The sequence below is a fragment of the Oryctolagus cuniculus genome, chromosome 6 (genome assembly GCF_051225735.1).
Source record: "Oryctolagus cuniculus isolate XC-2025 breed Fujian yellow rabbit chromosome 6, ASM5122573v1, whole genome shotgun sequence".
Lineage (NCBI taxonomy): Eukaryota > Metazoa > Chordata > Mammalia > Lagomorpha > Leporidae > Oryctolagus > Oryctolagus cuniculus.
Genome location: NC_142872.1, coordinates 144,270,077 through 144,283,178, shown reverse-complemented (window position 1 = coordinate 144,283,178; position 13,102 = coordinate 144,270,077). Strand labels below are relative to the sequence as shown.

Below are 13,102 nucleotides of genomic sequence, written 5' to 3'. Positions count from 1 at the left end.
AGCCTGTGGGACAGGGCAGAGGTGCTGTTGCCCCAGGACGAAGTGTGATCCCATAGACTGGAAAGGCCAGACCCACTGGAAGATTGTTTCTGGAACATTCATCACTGCTCCCAGGACCTCAGGCCCCTCAGAGAAAAAACAGATCATGGAAAACTCTAAACTTTGTGGGAAATTGGGAAAGTGCACGAGATAATGAAATGCAGTTGGGTTTCTTTTTTTTTTTTTTTTTAATTTTTTTGACAGGCAGAGTGGACAGTGAGAGAGACAGAGAGAAAGGTCTTCCTTTGCCGTTGGTTCACCCTCCAGTGGCCGCCGTGCCTATCCGAAGGCAGGAGCCAGGTGCTTCTCCTGGTCTCCCATGGGGTGCAGGACCCAAGCACTTAGGCCATCCTCCAATGCATTCCCTGGCCACAGCAGAGAATCTGGTGTCCCAACCGGGTCTAGAACCCGGTGTGCCGGCGCCGCAAGGCGGAGGATTAGCCTAATGAGCCGCAGCACCGGCCAGGGATTGTTTTCTGACTCTGCCTCCTGATTCTAATTTCCTGCTAATGCAGACCCTGGGAGGCAGTGCTGATGACTCAAATAGTAGGGATTCTGTCACTCATGTGGCGCCGGCCTTAGGTTTCTTTTCTAATGCTATCATGAGAGCTAACCATTGTTGTGAAACTCAGCACACCTCCCCCAGTGTTTCCATCATTCTGTCTTTACATCTCCTAGTAGCTTGTATGGATATGTTAATAATGATCATTAAATCAATACTACAGAATGAGTTCAACACATTTTTCTTAATTTCCTTGTTTGTGCCAGCTGCGTGTGCACTGGACCTGGAGCCCTTGCTTTGGTTTCATAAAATCCAAGTCAGATGTGTTTTTGGATGTTGTTTTCTTGTTAGCGTTACCTAAGAGCATTTTCCTGTCCTATTCAGTCATCTTTGAAGACAGGATTTTTAAGTGGATGATTTTTTCTAACAGTACTGTAGGTTAGCTAGTTTGTTTTTCTCAGGTATTGTCTTCCTATCTCTTTTTCCCATTAGAAATAAGTCTGAGATGAACTTCACTCAAGTGAGTGTTTTCTTGACTAGGATCCCTGTCTCCAAACCAGGACAATCCTTCCCCTTGCCCCCACCCAGTCCCGCTGGGGCAGTGGCTGTTCTAAGGTGAGGTTGAGTGCCCACTTCACAAAGTAGCCGGCACTAAATAACTGCTTAGATAAACATTGGTAGGTGTTAATTGGTCTTACCGGGGGTCTTTGAAGCTGCACGACTGGGTTTCCTTTGAAGTTTTGTTTTTGCCACAGCCAAAATCCTCCCTGCCTCTTCCTGAGCTGCAGCCCCAGCGTGCTCTCCGGGCGTCCTTCCTGGGCTGTCGGCCGCCCTCCTGTCCTCGCTGGGCGGATGTCGGTTCTTTCAGCTGCTGTTTCAGCTCATCGCCTCTTTGGTGCCTGTTTTCTCTTTGGTTGTTGACTCCTAGTTCACAGAAGGTGCTTCTGAGCATGCAAGTACGGGATTCCTGTGACTGGGGAAGGAAGCAAAGTGGACCCTAAGCTCATGCCTAGTTCTGTTCTTTGCAGTGTGTCTGCTTGTGATAGAAACGACAGATTTGCAGGGTTATTTTTTGTGAGGCCCCTTTTGCCTTTGTAAAAGCCCATTAGTACTCTTGACTCTGGACCAGCAAAGTAATTGACTCCCAAGGATTCCTGGATTTTTTTTTTTTTTTTTAATTTCCCAGCCTCAGTTTCTACAGGTAAAAATGGAGGCCTGAAACTGGACTCATTAAGAAGATCCCAGAAGGTAGGGTGAGTGTGTGAATGAGCCTTGTAAATGCTAATGTGCTCTGCTGGCTCTTGTCATTATGAAAACCCATTTTCTAATCCACCACATAGGTTCACTTAGTTTCCTAACTTGGCTCTTAACTAAGCCACAGAAATAACCCTACTCATTTCTTCCTTGATCCTTAATCCTGGGAAATTATGGTAGGTGCCCAGGAAGTTCAGCCATTGTTTCTTTATTATTATTATTACTTATTTGAAAGGAGGAGTTTCAGAGAGAGAGAGTGAGTGAGTGAGCAAGAGAGAGTGCATGTGAGTTTGCTTCCGTCCTCTGATTCACTCCTCAAATGGCTGCAACAGCCAGGACAGGGCCAGGCGGAAGTCAGGAGCTTCATCCAGGCCTCCCCACCATGGGTATAGAGGGTCTAAACTTGGGCCATCCTCTGTTGCTTTCTCAGGTCCATTAGCAGGGAGCTGGATCAGAAGTGGAGCAGCCAGGAGTTGAACCAGCACCCATATGGGCTGCCCGCGCAGTAGCCATTGTTTCTGTGGGTTGCGGAAGGACCTACATGAGGTCTTCAAGCTGGAATCTGCAGGCAGCCCAGGGTGGGCGTGGGAGCAGGTGGAATGTGGTATCTGGGGGGCCATGCACTTGCTTGATGTCATGTTCTCCTGGTTCCCAGGTTGACGTAAGAACACAGGTTTTCCCTTGGGCAGTTGACTTTTGCACAAGGGTGACATTTGGAGAAATGCCTTGTATGGGTGGAACTCAGCTCCTCAGGGTCTCTCTGAGCTGGTCAGCAAGGCCCCTCCATTGCAAAGAGAAGAAACTCACTCAGGTCACGCTTGGGCACAGGACTTAGAATGAGGGGACATGGTGCACAAATTGAACTGGAACTGCTCCAGTTGTCCCTGCCCTGCTCCTGCAGGTCTCTCTTGGGCAACCCCTCTGTCCCAGGTGTGTCTGCTAACCTCTGGCCATTTGTTCCTGAATTCTTTGATCCAGGCCCCTGCGTTCGACTTCATAGTGATGGTTGTTCCCTCTGGTGACCCGATGATTGAAGGGACTTCCCTGACACATAGCCACTCTTGATTTCATGGGTGGACATCCTTTTTTAACAAAAGCTTAAAGTTGTTTCCTGTGGCGGGGGCTGTGGTTAGGCGTTATGGAAGCCATCTCCTGTGGGTACTCACGTAGTTGAGCCCAGTTGATGTTGGTGATAGCAGCAGCAACCATTAACTTATTGAGAGTGTACTGTGGCTACTATCTTCTGTAATCTTTTGTCTCCTTAGCAGGAAGATCCCATTTTATAAACTGAGTCAGAGAGTCTTTTAAAGTCACTTGCCTGGAAGCACACATGGGATCCTATGGGCTGAGGCTGCCTGACTTCTGGCCCTGCCTTCGCACCTGTGGCACTGCCCTACCTTGGCCCAGCTGAGACGGGTGCCGTGAAAACCACCCTTAGTCACCGGTGCGGTGACTTACACAGCATCACGTGGGCTTCTCACTGCAGTGTGCTTCATCTCACTTTAGAGACATGGTTCTCACCTGTCTGGCTTTCCCACCCTACAGTAGATCAGAAGCAGTAAATGGAAAGCGGAGAACAGCATTCTTGCAGACAGATCTGAGAAGAAAGGACAGGGCCGGCGCCGTGGCTCACTTGGCTAAACCTCCGCCTGTAGCGCCAGCACCCCGGGTTCTAGTCCCGGTTGTGGTGCTGGATTCTGTCCCGGATGCTCCTCTTCCAGCCCAGCTCTCTGTTGTGGCCTGGGAGTGCAGTGGAGGATGGCCCAAGTGCTTGGGCCCGGCACCCGCATGGGAGACCAGGATAAGTACCTGGCTCCTGGCTTTGGATCAGTGCAGCGCACCGGCCGTGGCGGCCATTTGGGGGGTGAACCAAAGGAAAAAGGAAGACCTTTGTCTCTCTCTCTCACTGTCTAACTCTGCCTGTCACACACACACACACACAAAGAAGAAGAAGGGACAGACACTGGCAACCCAGACATAAAGAAGTGGGTCAGGAAGTTACACAGGGAATGCCCAGAATTAAAGCCGCATGCAGTTTAAACACAGCAGGCCCCATTCCCAGGAGTGAGGGTGTCTCCCAGGTCCCGGCACCCAGGATCGTGTGTGCCTGCCACCATCAAGAGCTTCTGTAAATACTTGGTGAACTGCAGTACCATTCAGATGACCTGTGACATCATTTGTGTTCACTGTCCTTTGAGAAAGTGGAAAAGCAAATCATGCATTTTATAACCTTTAAACACACTTGGTTAATACAAAGATACTTAAGAATGAGTTCTCCATCAGAAAACTTGTCTGTGGGCCCTTAGCAACTTCCCAGACGACTCAGGAGAGATGGGCCTCTTAGGGTAGCACTGGCTTTCTGGTATTTATTGCTAACTCTGATTTCATTTACTGATTCACCCAGAGTTCCTAATTATTGTCAAATGTAAAATTTCTTCTAATAAACCTTTTTTTCCCCCAAGTCTGCTCTTTTTTCTTTCTTTTTTTTTGTTTATTTTAGACCGCGAGAAATGGCAAGTGTTCTGATGGTGTGGTGTGGGCCTGTAGTGCCAGCTGCATTTGATCGACTAGCTCCCAGAATGACCTGGGCTCAGGTGGAGAGAGGGACCTTGGGCCAGGGTGGGCCTGCCTGTGGTGCGTGGAGGCTGCGGTTTTAAGGAGGGGGCGCAGGAGGAGATGAGGGGTCCCCCTGGCAGTTTTGCTGGGGCACATGTCATTAGGTTGCTTGGCTTTTTCTGCACTGCTCAGGGCACTGCGCATGGAAGTGATGGTTGGAAGTGTAGGATGGATGTCTTGCTTCCTAAATATGTTCCAGCACTGTGACAGATGGATACAAATTGTCCGTGGTACTGTCGGTAGAAAACATGAGTGAACCACTGCCGATACCACCCTGCATGGGCATGCCTCGGGGCTTCTCCCAGTTACCCTCATGTCATGTAGACGTGCTGACCCAGCGCTGCTCCCTTCCTCCCCGTCCACGTAGCAGAGCCGCATTCTTCCTCCTCCCTTCTCTCTCCACACACTCTCTCCTCTTTCTGGAAAGCTGCCACCCAGTTCCATTTCTCCCAGAGTCACTTCCTCGATGCCTCAAAGTAGGCCAGTTTCTCCTGGCGTGTGCTCTTACAGACGCTTCGTGCTTACCCACTGTGGCTTCCCATTTGTTTAACTTGTTGGCTTTCTGTCTCCCTCAGTAGGTTGTAGAGCCCCTGAGGGAAGGATTCATGCTGTTTTTTGATTGAGCACCTATAGTGTGCAGGTACTAGGTAGGGATTCAGCAGTGAGCAAAGCACCCATATCCTGCCCTCAAGATGCTCAGTCCAGCAGCTGGTGCCGTGCAAATCATGGCTCCTGTTAGAAGGTGGTGCATGCTGGGAGGACCAGCACCATATGGGAAGTGGGTAAGGCAGTGGGTCTCAACCTTGGCTTTACAACAAAATCTGGGGAGCTTCTGAAAGGGGGTCTCAGCCCAGTCCAGGCCAGACTCTCCAGGGCTGAGTCTTCTGGTTTTTGAATAGCTCACCAGGTGGTTTGGATGTACAGTGAAGAGTAGAGGTGAGGTGACGGGGTTGCAGATTTAAATATGGAGCTCGCATTATACCATTTTGCATCACTATAACAAAATACCCGAGGCAGGCTAATTTATGGAGAAAAAGGAGGTTTATTTAGCTCACACTTTTGGAAGTTCAAAGTCCAAGATTGTGTAGGCCCTGTTGGTGTGGCCTGTGCTGTGGGCTTCAGGCCAGATGGTGTCACATTGTGGAGGGAGTGCATGTAGGGGTGAGTGGTCACATCTCAAACCAGGACGTGGAGAGACCGGGCCAGGTTCATGGTTTTGTAGTTCCTCTTGTGGAAACTAGTAAGGGATCTGCCTTAATCCTTTTGGAGATCACACCCCAGTGGCCAGTGGGACTTCCTGGTGGGCTCCACCTCTGCAGCCAGTCCTGCCACCAAGGGAGCCATGCCTCCAACACAGGGAACCTTTGGGGAACAGTTAGATCAGAGGACAAGAAAGGTCTCCCTTGGGAAAATGACATTGAACTTGCTCTCGAGGTGTCTTGGAGTTGCAGCATCATGCCTGACAGACTCATAGTAGGCATTGAGTTTTGTAGCATCAATGAAAAAAAATTACATTTATTTAACCAATGGGTCTTTTACCACTGTTGACTGTAGATTAAAAATCAGTGTCAGTCTCTTTGGTTTATAGCACAAACCTTCTGTCCCCCCTGCAAGATTTGTTCATTTGGTTATGTACCCAGAGTTTGTATTTTCAAATGGGAAATTTCTTCCAATAAATCTGTCTCCCCACACCCTCCCCCAGGACCTTTCTTCTTTTTTTGCGTTGGGTAATGGTCTCGGTGAGGCAAAATTAAAGTGACCCTAGGGGCTTTGGTGGATAATATAAATCCAAAATGTTATTGCTACAGGAAAAGCCATTACAGTATGGTCTTTTAATCATTTAATTTTCATAATCTGTGTTAGTGGAACTCTCTGCCTATATGCTTAGTTGTAATTTTTCTCCCAAAAGATCTGTTGGATACAAAACAACAACAACAACACCAGCAACAGAAACTTTTGACTTTCATTCAGGTTCCATCCAAGTTCTGTGAATCGATAGAGGAGCATTATCGCAGAGCATGTAGTGACGCCAGGCTTTGTTGCGCTCCCACAAGTTCACATGGCGATTTATCGTTTCATTAAAAAACAAAGGGAAAAAGAAAATACAGAGTAAAAGTCTGCACTCATTGCTTCCACAGGCCTCCATTTCTACATTTCACATCTCCTGCTTGTTTGTGTTAGCTGGTGGAATTCTAGGGGACATTGGAAAATGCACTCAAGGTGTAGAGATAAAATGGAGGATGCACGGTCTTACGATCACTTGTATTAGGCCTTAAAAATGGATTCAAATCTTATGATCATCATATGCTACCTGATTAAGTATGAGTTAGGTTTTATGTTTTTATGGAGGTTGGGAAGGCCATTTTCCACAATTATTATTTCTAGGTTTATATATCTAGAGTAATCCAAAAATCCAATCAGAAGAAATCTAATACTGAATTCCTTTGCTTTACTGAGAGGCAGAGAATAAATTCTTCTTGCAAATGCCATTTCTTATATGCTACATGCTCTTTGCAAATTCACACTGCATTAACAAAGATACCTTTAAACCACACTTTTTATGATAACTGCATTTTAAGTATGCAGGTGTGATGTTGCAAACCTGTAAATGTAGGGCAGTCAGTCTTTTGTTGATTCAAAAAGCAGAAATGTATATATTCTGAATTTAGATTGTAGAGCTAACATTACATGTTTTTAGAAATATGGACAGTCTTTTACATTAAGATAAAATTTACCTCAATGTTTAGTACTGTTAAAAGAGTAGTATTTTCATGCACTTATTAGAGACTTAGCAGTGTCCAAGGAGAACCTCAAGTAGGGATAAAAGAGACCAAAAGGGTTAAATGTCAAAATAAATCCTAGATTTCTATAAGAATATACTAAGAAAGGAGTACCCTTAAATTCTAATTATGAAGTGATCGTCTTGAGAGTATTGGAATCTGCGTCTCTTTGGGTCTCAGTTTCTCTCATCTGGTTTTCCTGCATGGGGACCTGTGAGCCCACAGCTGATTGGGGCCATCACCTTGTACATGCGTGTGTATGTCTGCATATGTGTTGGATGTTTGCTCAGGAAGGGGAGTGTGGTGTTGAGCTGGCCCCAAATATTTGGAGACATAGTTTTGTCTGGTGAGAAGAGCACTCAGATTATCGAGGGAGTCTTAAGAAGCAGGCATGGAACTTTGGCACCATGTCGGTAGGGCCATAGAGATCCAGGGAGGTAGGGTGACTTGCCCAAGGTCATGGAGCTCCTATGGAACTCACATCTCTTCCCTTGCAGCTGGAGAGCACCTGGAGGTTGGACATATGGGTTCTGTGTATCAGAGGTTTGAATTCCATAGTGGCTATCATTACCTGGTGAGACTCTAGTGAAATGGGGTAATAGCAATTCCTGCTTCACAAGGTTGTTACTGTGAAGATTGAATGAGTAGTAATCCATGTAATATACTCAGAGCAGTGCTTGGTATATAGTAGACACTCAACGAAGAACCATCGCTGCTGTCACTATTGGTCTATCTAGCCCATTAAACCACCATAGACCTGTGTCATTTCAGCCTTCACATTTGCGTGTGTTTAATCATTGTTTTAATTTCATTTCTTTGATTTGACCTCTCTGTTTACAGCTCATTATAACTGTAGTGTGCAATATGATATTGTAACTTGCCAGTCATTTAGAAGCTCTTGGTGGTTTGGCAAGAGCCCAGAATTCCAACCACCTGTTGGAACTGTTGCCAAAATACGAAAGATTTTCATTTCCCACAAGTTGTTCCACGAAGAGCACAGATCATTAGTATGACTTTGTGTCTTTAAAGACAATTCTTCCTCCTTTTACAAAAGGATTATGTTTCCCATCACTTCTGTGAAGCTGAGTAGTTATGTAGGTCTTGTTCGTGCCTCTTGAAAAAACACTGGACTGCACGGCGGATGTGCCAGTGGCATCGCCTGAAATGACATTTGGAGATAAACCTGTGTGAGACGAAGCAGGTGAAGCCAGTGTTTGTTCTCTAACAATGCAAGTAGCCAAGCGAGCAGTCCCATCATGCAGGGGCACTTAGCAAACCAGGAAACGATAACAGCGAATCACTTTCTGCTCTGAACAATTTACGTGGCTGTTAACAATTGACAACTTTTCTTTTAGGAAGGGATTGTCGGCAGCAGCAGCACCAAGGCTGCTGTACGGCTTCTGCATGTTAACTTTAAGCAGTGTGTGCCTGTCCTTGATGATACACCTGGAAAAGCAGCCCAGGTAGCCACGAGGAAGCATCTTCTACTGTGATTGGAAGAAGACCTAGCAACATTCAGACACACCAGAACCTAGATTTTCATTCTTGACCACAGGAGACACAACTGTACTTATGAGCAAACACAGTAGACTTTTCTAGGATACCATTTTTCCCCCCACCAACCCTAAATGTGATCTGATTCCTGTTGGATTCCATAATGTAGCAGGTTTGCCATCATTGGGTCCACTGTGTCCCTTGGAACTTGACCCTGTCCCCCTATTAGAACGGGGTTATGTTGTCACCTCTCACAGACTCATGTGGCGTGTTCTTCACGTTGGCTTTTTATAAAGGGACTTTGGTGAATGCTTCATTAAGTATAAGTAAAGTGAGACCTTCCTGCTGTCAGCTCGGATTTGATACTGCTTGGCGCGAGATGAGAAGCAGGCTGTGTATTTTGGGCACAATGATGATTACAGGGCTGTATCTGTGTGTGGAGCATGTATTCAGAATCCAAACATTTTTTTCCCCCTTTCTGGCAATATGCAAAGGCAGGTGTTGGGTGTTGATTTTGGCCAAGAATCAAGGGGTTGTTTTAAAAAATACTGTTTTTTGGGGGCTGGTGCTGTGGTGTAGCAGGTAAAGCCACCACCTGCAGTGTCAGAATCTCAAGTGGGTGCTGGTTAGAGTGCTGGCTGCTCCACTTCCGGTCCGTCTCCCAGCTAAAGTGCCTGGGAAAGTAGCAGAGGATGGCCCGAGTGCTTGGGCCGCTGCACCCACACGGGAGACCCAGAAAAACCTCCTGGCTCCTGGCTTTAGACGAGTCCATCTGTGACCATTGCTGCCATTTGGGGAGTGAAACAACTGATGGAAGACCTCTCTGTCTCTCTCTCTCTCTCTGTAACTCTGCCTTTCAAATAAAACAAATCTTAAAAAGAGAAAACTTTTTTTCCCTCCCCTGTGGAGGTAGGGGATCCTTGATTTCCCTGTTCCGAGAAGTTCTCGTCTTCTCCACAAAGTAAAAACTGCCCCTCTTTCTTCCAGTAAACTGACTTGTAGATTCAGGCAACAGCATGCTGAAAAACAGAAACAGAAACAAAGCTGTCGTGTACTTTCAGTGAACTCATTTAATTAGAGGAGATGAATTGACTGGGTCTCTGAGAGCAGGCTTGCTCTTCTGCAGGACATGGTGTAAGAACTGTCATTTGAAACCTGTCATTTTGGTCACCCTCGGGGGTATAAAAATGGTCCAGTGATTTTTCAGATAACAGAGCATAAATCAGCAGGCCATTTGGCCTGCCCTTCAGCCCAGGGCATTACCTGCTTATCAGGCGCCCATCGTTAGAAGCCTCTATTAAGCACTTGGCTGTCCATACGGAGCAGGTGAGATGGTAATCTAAGAGTGTTTTCCACACATGCGCATGTGCTGGTGGAAGCTTCTCCTCCTCCTCTATTCTTTCACTCTGAGTAACTTCAGGGGTCCACACCCAGCAGACTTTGAGGGTCCTCCTTATCTGGTGTCATTCAGGACCCTGGGAGCATTCTGGAATTTGGACTGGGAGCTGTGGTCAAGGGGCTATATCTCTTGACTCTCTTTTGGAGGTTGTAGATTATTCTGTTTTGCACTCTTCTACTTAGTTTTTCTACACCTTCCTCCATATCTCAGAGGCCACCCCTACATGTGTAGTTCGCTTGCCAGGTGACTTGATTATTAATTTATAGCCCTTTCTTTTCTTTTTTCGTTTTTATTTAATGAATGCAGTTTTTCATAGCTACAACTTATAACTTTAGGAATATAGTGGTTCTTTGCCCCATACCCTCCCACCCCCCAGCTCCCATCCTACCTCCCCCTCCCTCTCCCTCTCCCATCTCCTTTTTCATTATGGTTCATTTTTAGTATGATTTCATATACAGAGGACCAACTCCATGCTAAGCATAGACTTCAACAATTTGCACCCACGCACACTCACAACATATACAGTATGGTTTGGGGAGAAAATTTGCAGTCAGTTCTCATAATTCATTAGGGACAGAGGAGCAAGTGCACAGTGACTACTGTTGTCCCTTTAACAATTAACACTCCTTTTTATGACATCAGTGATCATCCGAGGCTCTTGCCATGGGCTGCCAAGGCTATGGAAGCCTTTTGTGACCATAGACTCCATAGGTATTTGGACACGGCCATAAACAAAGTGGATGTTCTCTCCTCCCTTCAGAGAAGAGTGTATCTTATAGTCCTTTCTTTAGTCTAGAAATTCTAAAAAATGGAAGGTAAGCATATGGCATTTTCTGGAAGTTTTCATCTTTTTTTTTTTTCCTTTCTCCAGTATTTGTCCTGTTCTAGAGGGGACCAGATCAAGGGGACCAGACCAGAAAAAAGAAACGTTGGGGCCAAAGTACACAGCACCTCTTTTGGTGCTGGGAAAGTGTGCTTAAGAGACCCTGCTGTTTCCCTCCAGATAACTTTGAATCACAAAGTTATTTGGATGTTTCACACTTCTTGTTCTGCTTGGGCTCAAATTGGTAAGACTTGTATTGGTTGTAATCTTTTGACTGTCATTTGGCTCCATGAGAACAGGGGTTGGTATATGTTTGTCTTCAGTCTGTTTCCCTGGCACAGAGCACAGGCTATGCTTGTACTGGAGCCTCTAGAAATACTTGTTGAGTGAGTGTCTTTGGTCCTGGTGGCCTGCTAGTGCAGACAGGACGACTTTTGGGACTGAACTGTTAGAATTTTTTTTTTCTCCCTTGCCTTTGGAATAAACAACTCAAATGGAATGTTAAGAAAAAGTTTGGAAGAGTTTTTTTTTTTTTTAATTTAATTTTTTTTACCCCAATCCCCTTTAGGATTCAGGATAGTAGGAATGAAATTAAAGATTTACCAAAATGAGATGACAATTTGGAGCTTTGAAATACTTAAGCAAGCTTTTGCCATTTTAACTACTGATAAGTTTGTTTTTTTTTTTTTTTTTTTTTTTTTTGACAGGCAGAGTGGACAGTGAGAGAGAGAGACAGAGAGAAAGGTCTTCCTTTTGCCGTTGGTTCACCCTCCAATGGCCGCCGCGGCCAGCGCGCTGTGGCCAGCGCACCGCGCTAATCCGATGGCAGGAGCCAGGTACTTCTCCTGGTCTCCTATTGGGTACAGGGCCCAAGGACTTGGGCCATCTTCCACTGCACTCCCTGTCCACAGCAGAGAGCTGGCCTGGAAGAGGGGCAACCGGGACAGAATCCGGCACCCCGACCAGGACTAGAACCCGGTGTGCCGGTGCCAAAAGGTGGAGGATTAGCCTAGTGAGCCACGGAGCCGGCCCTGATAGGTTCTTGGTCATAACTCTCATGTTGCTGCCAGCCTGTTTATGGGACTTGAACTGCATTGTATTGTCTTGGCCAGGTACAGTTTATCTTGCTCCAAAAGCTGCTTCCTTTTGAGGGGGAGGCTGATAGATGGTGAACTCATTGCTGAGGCTTGTGGGGGGATTCTCCAGCAGTTCCCCGTGGAAGACTGTGCCCCTGGGGCCACCCTAATCTCAGTCCACACCGTCTGGTGCTGAAGGGGGCACCTGCATACCCTGCTCAGTCGACCACTCGGGAGCTCTCCTCACTTAGTGTATACCGTGCACAAGCGGGAGAGACATGGTATTTCACATGAAGGCCAGCCTCAGCTTCCATGGTTCATCCCTTGGCCAACTGCATTCCTTTTGGCAGGGCTTTGGTTGACACTCTGCAGAAGAGCGCCTGGCAGCTCCTACCTCCTGCGACCAGCATGGATTTTAGCTCCTGTTTCTCTGTAGGGACTCCAGTGGTATCAAGGGACCATCAGAGGCACTTTGCATCTGGTCACAAAGCCCTCCCTCATGTCTGCGTCGTGTCATTCTATTCTCTTTTTGGTCACCCTCCCTCCTTCCGCCGAATGCTGTTTCTGCACGCACACACACATGCATGCGGGTGTCCTTCCTGTCCCCTGGCTCTTCCTTCTTATCTCAGGCTACCCGCTGCACTCAAGACACGCTGTTCTTGCACGTAAGAGTTCTCATCTCTGAAGCGCCAGTTTATGTTTAGCTTTTAAGATAGAGCCACCCACGCGTTACAGCATGAACCACAATCCGGTAATGTTTTGGAAAAAAAAAAACCAACAACAACCCAGATTGCAGAAGTAATGTCTCAGCATTGTTAATAGTTCAAAGATCATGACAAGTGAGCGTTCTCCAAAATACATTTTCTTTGCCCACCTTTCAGAGTTTATATTCTTCGCTTTTCTAAGCATAATTTTTTTTATTTTTCTGAAAATAGGATCATTGCACATGTACTGTTTTGTATTGTTTCTGTTTGTCACTAAATAATGTATGAAACAGTGTGCCATGTCAGTTTATAGCTCTCTCCCTCATTCTAGGTTAATAGCTGTATGATACTCTGTTTTGAAAATAATGCTTTGGAGACGGTATTGTGGCATAGCAGATAAAGCTGCCGTGGCATT

At 46.3% G+C, this 13,102-nt stretch overlaps 1 protein-coding gene across 3 annotated transcripts in view; it reads left to right on the top strand.

Moving 5' to 3' along the window:
- Nucleotides 1-13,102, top strand: part of EXT1 (exostosin glycosyltransferase 1) — a 309,087-nt gene that overhangs the window by 8,677 nt on the left and 287,308 nt on the right. The window contains exon 1 of one of the 3 annotated variants that reach the window (XM_089335607.1): nucleotides 1,047-1,156. The exons of the other annotated variants lie outside the window; for them this stretch is intronic. Coding sequence (XP_089191733.1) covers nucleotides 1,047-1,156 — 110 coding nt within the window. Of the gene's footprint in view, nucleotides 1-1,046; nucleotides 1,157-13,102 lie in introns of those variants that run through there. 3 annotated transcript variants of the gene reach the window in all.